We start from the raw sequence: 22,500 nt of genomic DNA, 5'->3' as shown, positions 1-22,500 counted from the left end.
TTGAGTTTTTCTTCGCTGATTCTCAGTTTCAAGACGAACGGCAAGAATAGTGAGATTCAGATATAATCTGATTACTGAGGTGAAGGTGAACGACTTTGATCAGGTGTGAATGATCAGAATCAATACTGAGGAGGAGAACGTCTGATCATCTGTAGATGTTGTTCAGGCTGTGTCCAGCAGGAGGAGCTGTGGGACTGCAGCTGATTACACTGAGACTAGTTCAGATAACACAAGAGGAAGACGAGGAGATGAAGAGAATATGAGGAGGAGGAGGAGGAGGAGGAGGAAGATGAAGGTTACCTGGACGATGTCAGCCACAGACAGGAAGTCAGTTCCAGGGAAAATGTTCACTTCCTCCTCTTCTTCTTCACTCTTTGTCTCAGTGATGTCAACAGAAGGAGGAGGAGGAGCTTCACCTTCATCCTGCTGCTCCTGTCAACACAAACCCACCTGTCAGTGACCTCTGACCTCCTGTGGAGTTTTTTTTAAATAAAACTTTATTTAACAGTTTCAATAAATATAAAAAGGAGAAAAAATCATTAAAATAATAAATATAAATATTAAAACAATAAATGACCTGTCTCACCTGAGGAGTCACACTCACCTGTGACTGCAGCTCAGAGGCTCCGTCGTCAACGGCAACCACAGTGGGTGTGGGAGGAGCTGTGGGTGGTGATGTCACTTCCTGTTGATGCTCGGTGAGACACCTGGAGGATAAGTCCATCCGGGGACGACCTGAGGGGGGACGGGAGGTCGACTTCAATACTTATTATTTTGTGATTTATTTTAAATTTGACTGTTTTATTATTTTATTTATTTGTATTTTCAGTTTGTCTCTTTAGATTTCTTTACTTTTCATAATAGTTACTTTGAGTTTTCTATTAAATCATACAATATAGTTATATTATATTTCAGATCTGTATTAAAGCAACGTTTGTAAATAAAAGTCTAATAAAAGACTTTTAATTTGTTAAATGTCACCACACAGGGATTTCTGGGTAATGGAGTCCTTATTATTCTTAATAAAAAAATAATGGATGTAAATAAATATCAAATGTATATAAAATAAATAAATAAATAAATAATAATAATAATCAGATGTTCATTGGTTGACTGACCCAGTGGGATCGCCATGGGAACAGAGTAGCTGTCTGCGGGGGTCACTGTGAGGTCAGCGGGGTCACCAGAGGTCAGGTGGGAGGAGCTGATGATGTAATGACGCTGAGGTTGTCCAGGTGACAGACTGAGGGGAGGAGCCAAACTGGTCTGAGTCTTACAGGACTTCACCTTCACACCTGACGGAGCAGAGACAGGAAACAGTAAGGGACTGTTGAGCTGACAGGTAACGTTCAGGTGTACTGTGTTCAGATTCATGTGGTCGTCACTCTGTTTATCATTTAGTTTTAATAAAACATTAAAATAAATTCATTGATTTTTTACCTCTGACGCTCTCGACCAGTCGGGGGCGGGGCTTCCTGCTGCATGGTGATCCAGGTGAGCTGAAGCGCAGGTACGGACTCTTCTTCAGGGTTCGTCTCAGACCTTCATACGGAGCTCTGCCGTACAGACGAGTCAGGTAGGACTCTCCATCCACCTGCTCACTGTCTGTCAGTCCACCTGAGGGTCCGTCAGGCTCCGCCCCCTGCAGCCGGACACAGACACAATCAGTGACATCACATCAACTCGTCATCAACATCAAATCAAATCATTTGATTGATCACCTCACTGACCTGTCTGCGTCCTGCTGTTTGTCCTCTGCTTCCTGTCTTAATTCCTGTTACTCTGAGCGCGCTCACTGGCCTCTTCCTGTCTGTGTGGGCGGAGCTCCCAGCAGCCCTCCGCTGTGATGTCACTGCAGCGTCTCTGCTGGCTGAGTGTTTGGTCGCAGCGTCCTCTGAGGAGATCTCAGCCTGAGGAAGAGGAGGATCAGCTGTCCGTCATGATTCTGATGTGTGATAAAACATTTTCCAGGACATCTGATAGGTTTTCAAACACTTTCCAGGCCTTTTCCATACACATACAGTTTCCCCCTGGAATTCCAGGTATTCCAGGATGCAGCTCACCTGGATGTCTTTGTTTAAGGTGCTGATCCAGGCATCCACAGTCTTCTTGATCCGGCCCTCCTCAGTCCAGTCTCTGCAGAGGACACACACACATCACACTCTGTCTTCTTCTGTGGTGTTTCTAAAACTAATCAGCACATTATATCTGTCTCTTTGAGAGACAGAGACAGAGACACACAGACAGAGACAGACAGAGAGACAGACAGACAGACAGACAGAAAGAGACAGAGTCTCTTCAGTGTGCCCTGCTGTCTGCCTGCAGGACGCTCTGAGTCCACCTGTCAGTCAGACTGTCAGTGGCTGCAGCTCAGAACTGATATGAAACCAAAGATGGATCAATAATCACACAGATAACTGTAACTGTCACTGTCCCTGTAACTGTCCCTGTCACTGTCCCTGTCTCTGTCACTGTAACTGTCACTGTCCCTGTCACTGTCCCTGTCTCTGTCCCTGTCTCTGTCACTGTATCTGTCACTGTCCCTGTCTCTGTCACTGTAACTGTCACTGTCCCTGTATCTGTCACTGTCCCTGTCTCTGTCACTGTAACTGTCACTGTCCCTGTATCTGTCACTGTCCCTGTAACTGTCCCTGTCACTGTATCTGTCCCTGTCTCTGTCACTGTCCCTGTAACTGTCACTGTAACTGTCATTGTCCCTGTCCCTGTCACTGTCACTGTAACTGTCATTGTCCCTGTCCCTGTCTCTGTCACTGTCACTGTAACTGTCCCTGTCACTGTCCCTGTCTCTGTCACTGTAACTGCCACTGTAACTGTCACTGTCTCTGTCACTGTATCTGTAACTGTCACTGTCCCTGTCACTGTCCCGGTCACTGTCCCTTTATCTGTCACTGTCACTGTATCTGTAACTGTCACTGTATCTGTAACTGTCCCTCCAGTGTTAGCTACCTGTTAGCAGCGAGAGCCTCCAGCTGGCAGTGCAGGACCTCCCCAGTTTTAACCCTCAGCAGAGCCTCCAGGTTCTCCTCCAGAACCTTCTTCTGTCTCTGAACCTGACGGAGAACCTGACCCGCCTCCTCCACTGTGGACAGAACCACAGGCCTTCTCTGGACCAGTACAGACTGGGTTTTATGGGTCTGGTTTTGTTGGGATCTAGACTGTTGTAACGGGGACCGTTGGGGCTCAGTTTGCTGAGACTTGGACTGGAAGTGGTTTGGTTGGGTCTGGATTTGTTGGGACTGGATTGGTTGGGTCTGGGTTTGTTGGGACTGGATTGGTTGGGTCTGGATTTGTTGGGTCTGGATTTGTTGGGATCTGGACTGTTGTAACTGGGATTGTTGGGGCTCAGATTGCTGAGACTTGGACTGGAAGTGGTTTGGTTGGTACTGGATTTGTTGGGAATGTTGGGACTGAAGCAGGTTCTGTTGGGACTGGTGGTGGTCTGGTCCATGTCTGCTGGTTTTCAGAGAATCTTCTGGCTGCTGGACAACAGGAAGTAATTTAGACTTTTGAGCAACAAACACACAAACAAACACCAGGAAGTCCAACACTTTTTAAAATATGTTTGAATATAATGCAAATATTTGACATCAACAAGCTACAGAATTTTGACACTGTACTGCACTGTACTATAATATACTGTACTAGAATATACTGCAGTGTACTATAATATACTCTACTAGAATATACTCTACTAGAATATACTGCACAGTACTATAATATACTGTACTATAATATACTGCATTGTACTATAATATACTGTACTAGAATATACTGCACTGTACCATAATATAATGTACTATAATATTCTGCACTGTACTATAATATACTGCACTGTACTGTACTATAATATACTGTACTTTACTATAATATACTGCACTGTATGATACTACACTCCGCTGTACTGCACTCCACTGTACTCTACTCCACTGTACTGTACTCCACTGTACTGCACTCCACTGCACTGTACTCCACTGTACTGTACTTCACTGTACTGTACTCCACTGTACTGTACTCTACTCCGCTGCACTCCACTGTACTGTACTTCACTGTACTGCACTCCACTGTACTGTACTGTACTGCACTTCACTGCACTCCACTGTACTGTACTGCACTCCACTGTACTGTACTGTACTTGACACAGCACTCCACTGTACTGTACTTCACTGTACTGCACTCCACTGTACTGTACTTCACTGTAATTCACTGTACTGTACTCCACTGCACTGTACTCCACTCCACTGTACTGTACTGCACTCCATTATACTGTACTCCACTCCACTGTACTGTACTCCACTGTACTGTGCTGTACTCCGCTGTACTGTACTGTACTGCACTCCACTGTACTGTACTTCACTGTACTGTACTGTACTGTATTGCACTCCACTGTACTGTACTTCACTGTACTGCACTCCACTGTACTGTACTTCACTGTAATTCACTGTACTGTACTCCACTGCACTGTACTCCACTCCACTGTACTGCACTCCATTATACTGTACTCCACTCCACTGTACTGCACTGTACTGTACTCCACTGTACTGTGCTGCACTGTACTGTACTCTACTCCGCTGTACTGTACTGTACTGCACTCCACTGTACTGTACTTCACTGTACTCCACTGTACTGTACTGCACTCCACTGTACTGTACTTCACTGTAATTCACAGTACTGTACTCCACTGCACTGTACTGTACTCCACTCCACTGTACTGTACTGCACTCCATTATACTGTACTCCACTCCACTGTACTCCACTCCACTGTACTCCACTGTACTGTACTGTACTGCACTCCACTGTACTGTACTGTACTGCACTCCACTGTACTGCACTCCACTGTACTGTACTTCACTGTACTGCACTCCACTGTACTGTACTTCACTGTACTTCACTGTACTCCACTGTACTGTACTGTACTGCACTCCACTGTACTTCACTGTACTCCACTGTACTGTACTCCACTGCACTGTACTGTACTCGACTGTACTCCACTGCACTGTACTTTACTCCACTCCACTGTACTGTACTCCACTCCACTGTACTGTACTCCACTGTACTCTACTGCACTCCACTGTACTGCACTCCACTGTACTGTACTTCACTGTACTCCACTGTACTGTACTGCACTCCACTGTACTGTACATAACTGTACTGTACTCCACTGTACTGTACTCCACTGCACTGTACTCCACTCCACTGTACTGTACTGCACTCCATTATACTGTACTCCACTCCACTGTACTGCACTGTACTGTACTCCACTGTACTGTGCTGCACTGTACTGTACTCTACTCCGCTGTACTGTACTGTACTGCACTCCACTGTACTGTACTTCACTGTACTGCACTCCACTGTACTGCACTCCACTGTACTGTACTGCACTCCACTGTACTGTTCTCCACTGCACTGTACTGTACTCCACTCCACTGTACTGTACTTTACTGTACTGTACTCCACTGTACTGCACTCCACTGTACTGTATTCCACTCCACTGTACTGCACTCCACTGTACTGTACTGCACTCCACTGTACTGCACTGCACTCCACTGTACTCCACGCCACTGTACTGTTCTCCACTGTACTCTACTGTACTGCACTCCACTGCACTGTACTCCACTCCACTGTACTGTACTGCACTCCATTATACTGTACTCCACTCCACTGTACTGCACTGTACTGTACTCCACTGTACTGTGCTGCACTGTACTGTACTCTACTCTGCTGTACTGTACTGTACTGCACTCCACTGTACTGCACTCCACTGTACTGTACTGCACTCCACTGTACTGTTCTCCACTGCACTGTACTGTACTCCACTCCACTGTACTGTACTTTACTGTACTGTACTCCACTGTACTGCACTCCACTGTACTGTATTCCACTCCACTGTACTGCACTCCACTGTACTGCACTGCACTCCACTGTACTCCACGCCACTGTACTGTTCTCCACTGTACTCTACTGTACTGCACTCCACTGCACTGTACTCCACTCCACTGTACTGTACTGCACTCCATTATACTGTACTCCACTCCACTGTACTGCACTGTACTGTACTCCACTGTACTGTGCTGCACTGTACTGTACTCTACTCCGCTGTACTGTACTGTACTGCACTCCACTGTACTGCACTCCACTGTACTGTACTGCACTCCACTGTACTGTTCTCCACTGCACTGTACTGTACTCCACTCCACTGTACTGTACTTTACTGTACTGTACTCCACTGTACTGCACTCCACTGTACTGTATTCCACTCCACTGTACTGCACTCCACTGTACTGTACTGCACTCCACTGTACTGCACTGCACTCCACTGTACTCCACGCCACTGTACTGTTCTCCACTGTACTCTACTGTACTGCACTCCACTGCACTGTACTCCACTCCACTGTACTGTACTGCACTCCATTATACTGTACTCCACTCCACTGTACTGCACTGTACTGTACTCCACTGTACTGTGCTGCACTGTACTGTACTCTACTCCGCTGTACTGTACTGTACTGCACTCCACTGTACTGTACTTCACTGTACTGTACTGTACTGCACTCCACTGTACTGCACTCCACTGTACTGTACTTCACTGTAATTCACTGTACTGTACTCCACTGCACTGTACTCCACTGTACTGCACTGTACTGTACTCCACTGTACTGTGCTGCACTGTACTGTACTCTACTCCGCTGTACTGTACTGTACTGCACTCACTGTACTGTACTTCACTGTACTCCACTGTACTGTACTGCACTCCACTGTACTGTACTGTACTGTACTGCACTCCACTGTACTGTACTCCACTGCACTGTACTGTACTCCACTGTACTCCACTGCACTGTACTTTACTCCACTCCACTGTACTGCACTCCACTCCACTGTACTCCACTCCACTGTACTCCACTGTACTCTACTGCACTCCACTCCACTGTACTGTACTGCACTCCACTGTACTTCACTGTACTCCACTGTACTGTACTTCACTGTACTGTACTCCACTGCACTGTACTCCACTGTACTGTATTCCACTCCACTGCACTCCACTGTACTCCACTGTACTGTACTTCACTGCACTGCACTCCACTGTACTACACTCTACTGTACTGTACTCCACTGTACTGTACTGCACTCCACTGTACTGTACTTTACTGTACTGTACTCCACTGTACTGTACTCCACTGTACTGTACTGTACTCCACTCCACTGTACTGTACTTTACTGTACTGTACTCCACTGTACTGCACTCCACTGTACTGTATTCCACTCCACTGTACTGCACTCCACTGTACTGCACTGCACTCCACTGTACTCCACGCCACTGTACTGTTCTCCACTGTACTCTACTGTACTGCACTCCACTGCACTGTACTCCACTCCACTGTACTGTACTGCACTCCATTATACTGTACTCCACTCCACTGTACTGCACTGTACTGTACTCCACTGTACTGTGCTGCACTGTACTGTACTCTACTCCGCTGTACTGTACTGTACTGCACTCCACTGTACTGTACTTCACTGTACTGTACTGTACTGCACTCCACTGTACTGCACTCCACTGTACTGTACTTCACTGTAATTCACTGTACTGTACTCCACTGCACTGTACTCCACTGTACTGCACTGTACTGTACTCCACTGTACTGTGCTGCACTGTACTGTACTCTACTCCGCTGTACTGTACTGTACTGCACTCACTGTACTGTACTTCACTGTACTCCACTGTACTGTACTGCACTCCACTGTACTGTACTGTACTGTACTGCACTCCACTGTACTGTACTCCACTGCACTGTACTGTACTCCACTGTACTCCACTGCACTGTACTTTACTCCACTCCACTGTACTGCACTCCACTCCACTGTACTCCACTCCACTGTACTCCACTGTACTCTACTGCACTCCACTCCACTGTACTGTACTGCACTCCACTGTACTTCACTGTACTCCACTGTACTGTACTTCACTGTACTGTACTCCACTGCACTGTACTCCACTGTACTGTATTCCACTCCACTGCACTCCACTGTACTCCACTGTACTGTACTTCACTGCACTGCACTCCACTGTACTACACTCTACTGTACTGTACTCCACTGTACTGTACTGCACTCCACTGTACTGTACTTTACTGTACTGTACTCCACTGTACTGTACTTCACTGTACTGTACTCCACTGTACTGTACTGTACTCCACTCCACTGTACTGTACTTTACTGTACTGTACTCCACTGTACTGCACTCCACTGTACTGTATTCCACTCCACTGTACTGCACTCCACTGTACTGCACTGCACTCCACTGTACTCCACGCCACTGTACTGTTCTCCACTGTACTCTACTGTACTGCACTCCACTGCACTGTACTCCACTCCACTGTACTGTACTGCACTCCATTATACTGTACTCCACTCCACTGTACTGCACTGTACTGTACTCCACTGTACTGTGCTGCACTGTACTGTACTCTACTCCGCTGTACTGTACTGTACTGCACTCCACTGTACTGCACTCCACTGTACTGTACTGCACTCCACTGTACTGTTCTCCACTGCACTGTACTGTACTCCACTCCACTGTACTGTACTTTACTGTACTGTACTCCACTGTACTGCACTCCACTGTACTGTATTCCACTCCACTGTACTGCACTCCACTGTACTGTACTGCACTCCACTGTACTGCACTGCACTCCACTGTACTCCACGCCACTGTACTGTTCTCCACTGTACTCTACTGTACTGCACTCCACTGCACTGTACTCCACTCCACTGTACTGTACTGCACTCCATTATACTGTACTCCACTCCACTGTACTGCACTGTACTGTACTCCACTGTACTGTGCTGCACTGTACTGTACTCTACTCCGCTGTACTGTACTGTACTGCACTCCACTGTACTGTACTTCACTGTACTGTACTGTACTGCACTCCACTGTACTGCACTCCACTGTACTGTACTTCACTGTAATTCACTGTACTGTACTCCACTGCACTGTACTCCACTGTACTGCACTGTACTGTACTCCACTGTACTGTGCTGCACTGTACTGTACTCTACTCCGCTGTACTGTACTGTACTGCACTCCACTGTACTGTACTTCACTGTACTCCACTGTACTGTACTGCACTCCACTGTACTGTACTGTACTGTACTGCACTCCACTGTACTGTACTCCACTGCACTGTACTGTACTCCACTGTACTCCACTGCACTGTACTTTACTCCACTCCACTGTACTGCACTCCACTCCACTGTACTCCACTCCACTGTACTCCACTGTACTCTACTGCACTCCACTCCACTGTACTGTACTGCACTCCACTGTACTTCACTGTACTCCACTGTACTGTACTTCACTGTACTGTACTCCACTGCACTGTACTCCACTGTACTGTATTCCACTCCACTGCACTCCACTGTACTCCACTGTACTGTACTTCACTGCACTGCACTCCACTGTACTGCACTCCACTGTACTGTACTCCACTGTACTGTACTGCACTCCACTGTACTGTACTTTACTGTACTGTACTCCACTGTACTGTACTTCACTGTACTGTACTCCACTGTACTGTATTCCACTCCACTGTACTGCACTCCACTGTACTGTACTGCACTCCACTGTACTCCACTGTACTGTACTTCACTGTACTGCACTCCATTGTACTGTACTGCACTCCACTGTACTGCACTGCACTCCACTGTACTCCACGCCACTGTACTGTTCTCCACTGCACTGTACTGTACTGCACTCCACTGTACTGTTCTCCACTGTACTCTACTGTACTGCACTCCACTGTACTGTGCTCCACTGTACTCTACTGTACTGCACTCCACAGTACTGTACTCCACTCCACTTTACTGTACTCCACTGTACTGTATTGCACTCAACTGTACTCCATGCCACTGCACTGTATTCCGCTGTACTGTACTTCACTGTACTGCACTCCATTGTACTGTACTGTACTGTACTGCAGTCCACTGCACTCCACTGTACTGTACTCCACTGTACTCTACTGTACTGCACTCCACAGTACTGTACTTAGGCCTGTCACGATAATCAATAAATCAATTAATCATACGATAAATTAAAATGAGCTCGATAATTTTGCCGGCCTCGATAATTTCCATTTGCATGCTTGTTTGTTTTCCTCGTGTCTCTCACTAGAACCCTCGTGTCAGTCACTAGCCCCATTCACGCAGCCGTTTGCATGCGGGGATACTGCGCCAATTCTCCGCATCCGCCCTTGTGTGAACGTTTCAGATGCGGTGAGGGGTGAAATTTCGCTGCGCCTCCGGAGGTATCAGAGGCGAACCGAGCCGGCGGCGCGGAGCGAGGGCGTGTTGATCTGATGGTGTTGGTGTCTGATAACTCTACAGATCCTTCACTCAACAAAATAAAAATAAATGTCCCACAAAGCAACGTTACAGGACCAAACAACAGGAACGTAGTAACTGGTCGTGTCTTTGGCAACTTATGTGAGGAAAAAAATACCGCAGTTATTCGTGGAGAAGTGTCTGTCAGCCTGTCGGTCCGACCGACTCTTCGTCACATTTCTGCCCGAAAAACAGCGTCTGTCCCCGGCAAAAGACTTTAACTCACCAAGTGTCTGTCGCGCGACGGTCAGTTACTGTTGTCATGGTGACGGTCAGCCCTCCCGACAAGACTCAGTGAACTTAGTGAACCCCGAGAGTGAAATAGTCAGACAGCGTCCAGTTTACTGATGGCGATTATGTAATTATGTAAATGATAGAAAAACGTAACTTTGTCACTTTCCAGGATGTTTGGTGGGTCAGGATCTCAATTACAACACATTATAACAGCATCATATGATTATAAACAGACAGCTGGTACATGCTTAGATTAACAGGAGGACACCGGGGAAACACCTTGAAAAAAAACACATACGTCATCATCATCACGTGTACCGTCACGCCTCCGCATCGCTACAGACAATGGTGCTAACATTGGTGCTGCAGTAAGGAACCGCGGCTGGCCATGGCTCAATTGCTTTGGCCACAACCTCCATCTTTATTTATTTTGGATATTTAAAATGTCTTCTTCACATTCCAATGTTAAATATTCTTTAGAAATAAAGGTTTATTGATCTTTGAAAGGGTGTACTTGCATTATTATGCCATTATCATTATATTAGTTGAAAAATGGTCTCAAAGCGACAATATTATCGTTTATCGCAATAATTTCTAGGACAATTTATCGTCCAGCAACATTTGTTATCGTGACAGGCCTAACTGTACTCCACTGCACTGTACTGTACTCCACTGTACTGTACTCCACTGCACTGTACTGTATTCTCCATTCACTCACCGTCAGCAGCGTCTTCATCTCAGTCTGCAGACGTCCCATGTCCCTCAGCATCTCATTGGCTCTCCTTGAGGCTGCCTGCCTGTCACTGCCGGAGGACTGCAGCTGACCTCCTGCAGCTGGCCGGGTTGTCGTGGAAACACTGGGAGCAGCTGTGGGACAGTGGTCGTCTCTGAGTACAACAAGAAGAAGACAGCAGAGCTCAGAGGAGAGGCAGTGACTCTGCTTTCATGATACTGTACAAACTATCTTCCTTTAGTACTGCCAGTAATATTTATACACTGTACATACTGTACGTAGTCCTACTACACTCTATTTATATACTGTACATATTGTAATATCTGTCTTTGCTGCACTATTTATACTGTACATACTTTGCACTTTACTGCTTTTTGCACTTGTGGTTAGACGCTGACTGCATTTCGTTGTCTCTGTACCTGTACTGTGCACAATGACGATAAAGTTGAATCTAATCTAATCTAAATCTAAATGATGTCACGTCTCCAGTCTGACCTGCTGCACAGCTTCAACACAAACATCGACTCGGCCTGTCACGGGTGTGTTGACCAATCAGTGAAGCAGCTGACAAACACACTGTGGAGCTATTCAAGCTTCTAAATGAGAAACAAGGATGAATGTTTGACTTTATAAAAAGCAGCTGCTTGACTCTGAAATCACATGTGAGGAGCCTCGACCTCCGGCTGCAGACCTGTCGTCAGCAGCCCGACTCGTTAAAGGTCGTCATGGAGGACAGAGCAGGTGTGTGTGCAGCCTGCTGTCTTTGTTTCAGGATGTTGTCTTCATAACAACAGAAGCTGAACGACTCCACACAGTGAAATATAAATATAACCGACTCACTCCGACACAGTGAGAGTGAAGCGTCCTCACTGTGAACAAAGAAGCCTGGGAGTGTGTGTGAGCTGCTAAATGTGGATGTGTGAGGTTTATTATTGGACGTGTGTGTGTGTGTGAGTGTGTGTGTGTGCTCTGTCATCACACACAGCTGCTGCAGACCGTCTCTGCTGCTGCTGTTGCTAGGCAACACCTCCGTGGTTTCCCATGGTGACAGCGAGCAGAGCTGATGATGGAGAGAGAAGCTTCATTCAGAGAGAGGAGGAGGAGGAGGAGGAGGCTTCTCCTCTCTGTAGACGTGTCACCAATAATTGATGAGTTCGTAGTAACGATGAATATTACTGCAGTGTGTCAGCCTACGCTCTCATTTTGTCCTCGTGGTTTCCCAGCATCCTCTCTGCCGTCTCTCAGGTAAAATGGAGGATTGAGACAAACACAGTCAGCTCACAGAGCAACGATCAATACCTAATCAATCAGAGACAGACTGACAGATCAGATGTAATGTGGCTCCATGAGAGGATCAATTAGTTCAGTTTACGTCTGCTGAATGACCTCCAGTCGACCAATCAGACAAAGAAACATGTCGGCTCTGTGTGAGGGCTGCAGCGGCCGGGGGAGGAGGGGGGAGGAGGAGGGGGGAGGAGGGGGGAGGAGGAGGGAGTAAACACGCTTCAACACTCTGACGGCTCATTTGTCAGTCAGAAGAAACAGAAACATGGGGGACACAGTGGTGGTGGCGCGGGGGGGGGGGGGGGGGCACTGCAGCGTGGATACTGGAGGTGTCAGAGCGGGGGAGGAGGGGGGAGGGGGGGGGGGGAGATAGTGCTGACATCATCGTCCATAAATGGAGCCGACGCTGTGAGACGACGGGGGAGGAACACACACACACACACACACACACAAAGGTGACCTCTGACCTCATCACGTGTCACCTGCAGGTCAGCAGCCTGAGCGATGATGATGATGATGATGATGATGATGATGATGATGATGATGATGATGTCACACACCATGTTTCTGATCTCTTTGTTTCCTCGACACGATCCTGAATAAATCAGCTTCACAACCAGGAGGGCTGGTTACCATGGCAACCGCAGCATCCTGCACAGCGGGGTTAGGGTTGGGGGGGGGGGCACTGCAGTGATGTGCAGACAAACAGACAGAGACCGTCTGTGTCCACTGATTCTGCTGTTACTGGACAACATCAGCACTTTTTAAATGAAGAGAAGAAAATGATCATTTCAGAAGGTTGTCAAACTGTGAAAATTGCTGCTGAGCTGCCTTAAAATGTCAAATTATTAAAATTTCAAATAATTGAGAGTATTATGTATTTATTTATGAATCTATCTGTTTTCTTTCTTTGGTATTGCTGATATTCTGCGTTATCCTTCGGTTTATATAGGAGAGGCAAAAATAAGCCTTGGGCTTCACCTTCCTTTTCTCTGTTACGGACTGTGACAGAATGTGTAACTGAAGAAAAGTGAGCGGGACGGTGACGACGTGACAGATATCAGATCTTCACTGGCCAACATAATCCATGATAACAACATTAGTGTGACGTCTACAGAAAATGTAGTGAATCTAAAATCTTCCACAGGTTAGCTAACGTGTGTCAGGTGAGCTAACGTGTGTCAGGTGAGCTAACGTGTGTCAGGTGAGCTCTGTGGGAGCAGCGAGCTGCTTACTGCTTCATCTTTTCATTTCATAGTAACCACAGTTATGTTCATAACCACCACCCACTATAATGAACCAGAACAGGAAGTGATTGAAGAGCTGCTGGATTGTTGACATTATCAGTTTTGTATGATTGATATGAAATCAATATTTCAGTTTTAAATATCAGGATTATCGTATAATTGTTGTGGAAATCACACTGAAATGAACAAAATCAATCAAACCTGACTGATTGAATGAGTCGTCAATAACTCTTCACCTCTACATGTGACAGAGTCGCAGCTGGAGTCAGAGCTGATGTTGAGACGTTCACATGTTGTGACGCAGCTGAGTCACACTGCTGATCAATGAACAGACAGTGTGTGTGTGTGTGTGTGTGTGTGTGTGTGTGTGTAAACACAGCAGCATGATGATTAGTCTGAAGAACGACTCAAATATTGATCGATTATCTGATTAGTTTCTGATCAATGTGCTGCTAATGAAAAACTCTAGTCACACCCTGCCTCGCTTTACCTCTCTCTCTCCCTGCCCCTCGCAATGACACACACACACACACACACACACACACACACAGATGTGTATGTGAGGACTTCTTAGAAACCACCCTGGAGTCCCCACACTGTGAGTCTGTGTGTGTGTGTGTGTGTGTGTGTGTGTACATTAGCATGCACACAGTGAGCTGCTGCACTGAGCCAAGGGCACCTTAACCATCACTGTCCCTCACACACACACACACACACACACACACACACACACACACACACACACACACACACACACACACACACACAGACCCACAGGTGTGTGTTGCTGCTCAGAGAAAAATCTGCAATGCAGCAAGAAACTAAAAACTACTGAGACCAAAACCACAACTGCCTCAATACTACTACAGTACTACTACTGTACTACTACAGTACTACTACTGTGATACTACAGTACTACTACTGTAATACTACTGTACTACTACTGTATTACAATAATACTACTGCTAATGTACTACATAACGACTGTTAACAGTACTACTGGTACTGATACTATAAGGAGTACTACTGCTGTTGTAGTACTGACACTACATGTTGATGAAGGTCATCAGTAAATCTTGTGCTGTATCGAAGTTAACAGGACTAGTTTCAGTTTCTTTCTTGTTTCTTGTTCAACAAACTGAAACAGGTCCAGCTGTCTTCGATCCAGCACGTAGATTTACTGATACTACAGTAGAGTACTACTGAAACTGTTGATACTTCAAACAGCATGATTATAAATTATTTAGATTTGATAAATAAAAAATGTTTCACTTGATTTTCTTCCTGTAACATGAAGTGCAGTATTTATACTGCGATACTTCTGTAAGTACCGTGATTCTACTGCAAACCATCCTACTATCAACAACAGAACTACTACTGCAGATACTGCTTTGTACGAGTTATTGATCGACTGGTATGGTCAGTCAGGGCTGATACTGATAATCAGTCATCAATGAGACTGATCACTGGTATTTGGATCTGATACATATTTGCAGTAAAACTTTAAATCTGTGTCAAAATTACGAATAAGCAAATTGATGAAATGTAACTAAGTACAATTTTGAGGTACTTTACTTGAGTATTATTTCTGCTACTTAATTCTTGCACTCCTCTACATTTACTTAATTACTTTAGTTACTAGTTACTTTGCAGATTCAGATTAGTCAGTGTCGATGGGTCGTTACTGACGTGTAAACACTGATACTGATAATCAGTCGATCTCTAGTATTAGTAGTAATAATACTACAATCAGTACTACTACTGAGTACAACCTGCAGCCACATACAGTACTTATACTGCCTGTACTGCAGCCACAGTACTGTGTACATCATATGGTTTATGTCTGCTGCTTCATTTTAAACACATTTACCCAGAATTCACCCTGCCATATCTGATCCATTTAAGAGACTTTCAAAATAAAGTTCCTCCCTGTGTTGAGTCAAAGAGAAGTCACAGTGACGTCAGTGAAAAGGTTCATACCAATGGATTTTATTACAACTGACTCAGCTCCAAGGCACGTTACAAGATCAAATGTGTTTCATCAGTTTATCATGTTGAATCTGTCACCATGGAAACAGAAAATATCAAAAAATAAAAACAGAAACAGGCCGACGTGTTCGAGTCCGCTGAAATCTTAAATGTTAAAAAGAAAAACCTAGAGAGCTTTATTGCAGTAAGAAAATTAAAAAATGAAAACTTTTAAATTAAAAAATTCACTAAAAACAATTACATACTTTTAAAAATAATAAAATAAAAAAGGTTGTAAAAAAAATCAAATAGCTGAAACTTGTATAAAAAATAAAAACTGTTAGTTTTTACAGACACATGATTTTCTAAAGTGTGAGAGCTCTCACCTCTGAACAACATCACACCTCCACCTGTCTCCACGACGACACAAACACTCGATTCTGTTAGACGACATGTAGAATATTTATATGTTTCAGTCAGAGGCCTCCGTCCTGTACAGAGTCGTACCAACGCTGCTCAGCCTCAGAAACTCCATCAGTGGAGCCACGGTGTTAACACGTTAACTATCTCTGTACGCTGACGATACCCTCGTTTATGTGTCAGAACATCAAGAATCAGCCCTCAACTTCTGGACAATATTCTGTCTATTAATTGATCCTGATGAAAAGTTTTCTTTTCTCTGTTTGTACAAACTGTCAAAGCATAATTCAGACTGTATTTTAAACCTTTAATTGATCACAGAATGTGACATTATCAGTTAAAATGACTTAATCACGTCAGATCTGATTTTATTTCAGATGAGTCAGTGTGACAGAAAACTGAACTGCATCAATTAAGATATTCAGTTTACTATCACAGAGGAGAAAGAAACCAGAAAATATTCTCATTTAAACAAGCTGACAGCAGAGAAAGGAGACAGTTTTTTTTTTTAAATCACTCAAACTAATGAAAATCTAACTGAAAATTGGTGGTGATAAATTTAATAGTTGTCATCTCATGTTTTGTCCATGGCAGCTCTGTTCTACAGGAATAATAGTTTCATGTCATAATGAATGAAGCTGTTTGTGTTCATTAAGGATTTATCTGCTGATTGTTTTCTTAATTAATCATTAAGCCATAAAATGTCCAAAAACAGTGACAGACCCTCCATAAGGGCCACAGGTGACGTCTTCAAATGTCTTATTTTGTCAGAACAAAAGTCCAAATGATTCTGAACAATGTGCAAAAACAAAACAAAACAAAACAAAACAAAAAATTGTGATTATTTTGACAGATTTTGTGATATGAGACAGGATTTAAGTTAAACTTGTAGTTTTTACATTTCATTTTTTTTGGAAAAATCTAGAAATGATGATGTTTGTATTTGTATATGAAAATAATTCATAATAGAGTCCAAACATTTAATAACAATCAGTTAAGGAAATAAATCATTTCTGATTAATATTCTGTTAACTGACTAATTCTAAGAATCACTTGAGACTCTGAACTTTGCAGCATCGTCACTAAATCTAATTGTTGAAAATTTTTTATAACAATAAATTATTTTCAGGTAATTTCTTCAGTTAAAATGTTTCATCTTCAACACAAAGTGAATGTGTTTCTGTTTGGACCTGTGAGGATCAGATGAGACAGTTCATCTTCATCTAATCAAAGAGTTTATATCACGTCCTCATTAAACATCATCTTTCTCATAAATCAGCTGGAGAAATACGAAATTAAATATTTTAGCCTAAAATTGATCAGTTTAAAACACATCTAATCTGTTTAATCAGTGAGTAAAGGCAGAAAATAAACTCCTGAACGCTGATATAACAAATGAACAGCGTCACATGAACTCTGGTCGTGTCCTCAGGCTGTTTACATCCCACACTAAAAGAGTTTTATCATAAATAATCTAAAGTTGTGTTAATATTCAGTATTTCTCTGTAAAATTCAACAATCACCTTCAGGTCACAAACAGACATTTTACAGCTGATTTAATGTTTCTCAAACAACTAAATTAGTGTTTTAATTTGTTATTTATAATTCAACAGCTGTGAATATTTAAAAACTAAATGATCAGACCTGTTTTGTTGTCAGTGACGCAGCAGCTTTGACTCTTGACCTCAATAATCCTCAACTGTACTCAGATGAGTGAAGGTGACGTCTGGTGACACTTTGGATTAAATGAAATGAATTCACTCCTCTGGTCTCTTCATCAGTGTTCAGCAGGACACAGAGGTTCTGTCCGTACGTCGTTAACATTCAGACGAGGTTCTGGTGTCACCAGAGTCGGCTCCTCTAACAGGTCACCTGACTGGAGAGTCATTGATTTGGACATTTTATAAACTAAAACAAAAGATGACTGAAACGTCTCCTCAGCCAGCAGAATAAAACTGGATGAAAATCAACTTTACAAACTCAAACTTAGAGAAATGTTTCCTCTGTGCTGTCAAACACCTGATTCAGTCTGTTGATTCTGTCAGTTTTCAGTTAAATGTGTGAAATAAGGTGTGTGGTCACCACAGGCTGAACATATTTACAACATAAACTCATCATTAAATGTCCACAGTTTAATTATAAAGCTCTGCATGTGTTAAAAACGGTTAGCGGTTGCTAACAAGTGTCTGAATGAGACTACAGAGGTTGTCGGGGACATTAAACGTCCTCACAGCGAACACGGAGACTCATCTGCTCACTAGTCCGTCTTTACAGGCCACTTTAGTTACACACTGTTCTGACTCTGAGTTTACAACTCGTACATTGATCAGTTTATAGAAAACCTGGATAGTAATTGTGCAGTAAGACGCTCAGTGGTGGAGACGTTTAAGTCATGTGACCGTGATGTCGTCTGTCTGTAGCCTAGCATTAGCTTTTTACTGCTACACATTTAATTTACACTTCAAACATCAGAGTGGAGTTCATCTGTGGAGATTATCTGGATGATCAGAACCTGGACGGATCAGAACCTTCACATTATTTTCTGTAATAATCCAGAATCCAGTTCAATAATCCCACAGAGGAACCAGAGCGATGCTAACTGCAGTTAGCTGCAGAAACATGTCTGCAGCTCTCTGTTCTAGTTATTTGTGGTAAACTTCCTGTTTCTGACGGATCAAATCGTCTGCATTACAGCTGCATGATGTGCTAATAACAAATCATATTATCATAATTTTCAGTGTTTTGTCTTCTAGAGAAGACGGCGTGTCTCCGGCTCATCTGCAGCTCTACAGGACTTCATGATGCCGCCTGTCAGTTTATTAAAACACTGCAGCGTCTCTGATTCAGACTCGACAGCTGGAAATATGGAGCTGTAGATGATATTTTGATAAAGTGTGCAGCTCTGAGCTGTGAGGACCGTTTCACCCTGTTATGAGCTTCAATAAACGGCACGTTCATCACAATAACTTCATGATAAACTGGCTTCATATCTGAAAGAGCCTCAGTAACAGTTTGAATGAGTCGGGCTCCCGGTCGGCTGCTGCTGTCGTTTATGTGAATTCAGTTGTTAATGTTTCAGTGTGTGTTTGTGTTTTTAACTCTGATGTGTCTGAAAACATCTTCAGTTTCATATGGACGGTAGCAAACATCATTAATCTCTCGTTAACGAACACAATCTAATAACTGTGTGTGTCAGATAAAGACTGATGTAATAAAAGCTGCTTGTTGATGACGTCACATTATTGATCTCCTGTAGTTTCACCTGTTTGATCCCCATCAGCTCCACAGACAGCAGAGATGATCTGAGGCTGAGCAGAAACTGACTGTTTCACATTAATGTGTTTTTTGCAGCAGGAGAAGAGTCCTCCTCCTCCTGCTCCTCCTCCTCCTCCTCCTCCTCCTCCTCCTCCTCCTCCTCAGGGGTCTCTCTCCTTCTTTACCTTCACGTCTCCAGCCAGGATGGTGGCGATCTCCCCCTGCATGAAGGCCCAGGGCACGTTGGAGCCCACCAGGGGGCACTTGTCCCCGGAGGGGCAGTACACCTCCCCCGCGGCTCCCTGGGCCTTGATGCTCTCCCGGGAGCAGGGGAAGCAGAACTTGTGGCTCGGGACGGACGGACACTGGACGAAGTGCGTGTCCTCCAGCCGCTCGTGGCAGATGGTGCAGCACAGGGGCCCGCTGTTCGCCATGGGGGAGTCGGGCACGCTCTGCGCGTGCACCGGGTCCAGGCCACCGGCGGACTGTGACGCGGCGGAAAGTCCGAGGTCTCCGTTGCGGGAGGAGAGGCGCCTCTGGCCGGACACGGAGGCGGGGGACAGCGGGCTGCTGCTGTTGTGTCTGGAGGAGGTGGTGGAGTGAACCGAGTCCCGGTCCTTGTTGGGGGAGTGCGCGTTCCCGAGCGTGTCCGCGACCGACATGAGCGCGGCCATGGGGGACTGTCCGTTCTGCGGGGGGGCGGCGGGCTCCGGGGGGGTGGCGCGGCCGGAGGAGAGGCCGGGGTGTCCGGGGCCGAGCTGCGGCGGCGGCCCGGAGAAAGAGCCGGCGGCCATGGAGAGTTTGAGCGCCTCCGTCTGACTGTTGATCCACTGCTGCCGCTGCTGCTCCTCCGCGGAGTCCGGCTCCGGGGAGGCCTTCCTCTTCCTCACCGCGGCCCTGGAGCCGCCGCCCCCGCTGCCCGAGGCCAGAGCCCGGCCGGGCAGCACCAGGGCGGTGGGCAGCAGCGGGCAGCTGCCGTCGGTGTGCGGCTGCGGCAGCATGTCGCCCCCCGCGGCCTCCCGGAAGAAGCGCAGGGCCTCCGGCAGCAGGTCGCCCAGCAGCCGCCAGTCCCCGGAGCCGTGCTTCCTCTCGTACTCCAGGTACTTGAACCCGGACGACAGCCCGCGGCCGAAGTCCTTCATGCAGTCCTGGTACATCTGCTTGGCGACCCCCGAGGCGCTGGAGAACACGGTACCGGAGCCGCTCGGGTACTCGATGAAGATCTTCAGCTCGTTCTCCATCCCGGGTTTGGACACGGCGTCGAAGGCGAACACGCGGCCCAGCAGCCCGTGGTCCTTCTTGAAGCGGACGTCGAAGGGGGTGCAGCCGGACAGCGACAGCAGCGTGTCCCGCACCATCTTCGGCTTGGTGGCCCACTCCTCCTGCCGGTTCCGGAGGCTCTCGCTCAGCTCGGCCAGAGCCTCCACGTTCCGCTGCTTCTCCTTCAGCTCCCGCTCCTGGTCGGTGCTGGACACCGAGCCGGGCCGCTTCCCGCCGGGCTCCGACAGAGACACGCCGGGCCCGGAGCTCTGCGGACCGGCTCTGCCCGCCAAGCCGTGCGAGCTCGGTCCATTCAGCAGAGTCTGAGGCAGCAGGTTCGGCGGGACGTTCATCTGTCCCGGGGCCGACACCAGCGCCCCGTGGCTCCGGGTCCTCGAGTTCGGGCTCTGTCGGTTCAGCTCGGGCGGGCCGTCGTCCTGCTTGAACCCGTTGGGTCCTCCGAGTCCGTTGGGCAGCCTGCCGCTGCTGTGCCCGCCGTAGTCGAACCGAACCCGGCTATCAGCGCCGAGCGAGTACCGGTCCAACCCGGGCTGAGGCTTCCCGGGTCCGTCCGCCTGGTGGTGGTGGTTCAGCCCCACCGGCTCCTTCCCGCCCAGCAGCGCCGCCTGGCTCTTCGCCGGCGGCGGCTGCTGCTGCGGCGGCGGCGGCGGCGGTCCGGCCGCGGCTCTGCCCTCCTGGAAGCCGTGAGCCCGCTTCAGGTGTCGGGCGGTCTCGATGACGAACTCGATCCGGTCCGCGCCCTCGTAGTTGACGCAGCCCCGGCAGACCGGCTCGGTGAAGTCCCAGATCATGGCCCAGGGCATGCGGGGCAGGTCGCACAGGTAACATGACTGTCTGCGGGACGAGGAGAGCTGCGGGGAGGACATCTTCCCTCTGCCCGTCTCCTCCCTGCTCCTCCTCACTGCAGTGACTCCTCCAGCTTATTGTTCCTCCTGCTGGAGCTGCGAGCTGCTGCAGAGGGGGGGGGGGGGGGGGAGGAGGAGGAGGGGGAGGAGGGGGGAGGAGGAGGAGGAGGAGGGGGGGGGAGGAGGAGGGGGGCGCTGTTTTTTCCCTACATGCTTCACTTCACACAAGCTGAGGAATTTGGACCCCCCCCCCTCTAGGAATGCCACCTGGTAGAGTAAGTGACGTCACCCTCCCCCTCCTCTGAGACTGATGATGCCACTTGTTGGCCTCCTCCTCCTCCTCCTCCTCCTCCTCCCCCTCCTCCTCCTCCTCCTCCTCCTCCAGCTGCAGCTCTGGTTGAACCTCTTCAGTGCAGATCAATAATCACATGATATCAGGAGTTCTTATTGATCAGCAGCTGATTCAGTTTCTGATCAGGAGTAATGAGACCAGCGACAGAATCAATTACATCACCGTTACTCACCGTCGTTCCACGTGTCATCATCACTTTATATTCGTCTTATAATCTTTATTTTGGGACATTTGTCCTGCAGAAGCAGCTGCAGCTCCGATCAGAGATCAATACTGTTTCTTTAAAACATGAAGTTAAGTGTTTGTGATGAAGACGACGTGATGATGTGATGTGTGTGTTACTGTGTGTTACTGTGTGTGTCTGTGTGTGTTACTGTGTGTGTGTTACTGTGTGTTACTGTGTGTGTGTTACTGTGTGTTACTGTGTGTGTGTTACTGTGTGTTACTGTGTGTGTGTTACTGTGTGTTACTGTGTGTTACTGT

At 46.7% G+C, this 22,500-nt stretch overlaps 2 protein-coding genes across 5 annotated transcripts in view; both read right to left on the bottom strand.

Moving 5' to 3' along the window:
* Positions 1–22,500, bottom strand: part of kiaa0586 (KIAA0586 ortholog) — a 38,109-nt gene that overhangs the window by 7,286 nt on the left and 8,323 nt on the right. For 3 of the 4 annotated variants that reach the window (XM_073484325.1, XM_073484327.1, XM_073484328.1), the window contains exons 9-16: positions 11,351–11,519; positions 2,968–3,500; positions 2,064–2,136; positions 1,731–1,910; positions 1,441–1,642; positions 1,119–1,295; positions 605–735; positions 301–432 (exon numbers count right to left, since the gene is read on the bottom strand). In XM_073484325.1, coding sequence (XP_073340426.1) covers positions 301–432; positions 605–735; positions 1,119–1,295; positions 1,441–1,642; positions 1,731–1,910; positions 2,064–2,136; positions 2,968–3,500; positions 11,351–11,519 — 1,597 coding nt within the window. The remainder of the gene's footprint in view (positions 1–300; positions 433–604; positions 736–1,118; positions 1,296–1,440; positions 1,643–1,730; positions 1,911–2,063; positions 2,137–2,967; positions 3,501–11,350; positions 11,520–22,500) is intronic. The other variant, XM_073484326.1, reaches the window with a different exon arrangement.
* Positions 19,701–21,686, bottom strand: irf2bpl (interferon regulatory factor 2 binding protein-like). The gene has a single exon (XM_073484329.1). The coding sequence runs from the start codon at positions 21,684–21,686 to the stop codon at positions 19,701–19,703; it is 1,986 nt and encodes a 661-aa protein (XP_073340430.1).

Source organism: Pagrus major, chromosome 16 (genome assembly GCF_040436345.1).
Source record: "Pagrus major chromosome 16, Pma_NU_1.0".
NCBI lineage: Eukaryota > Metazoa > Chordata > Actinopteri > Spariformes > Sparidae > Pagrus > Pagrus major.
This window is presented reverse-complemented; position numbering and strand designations above follow the sequence as displayed.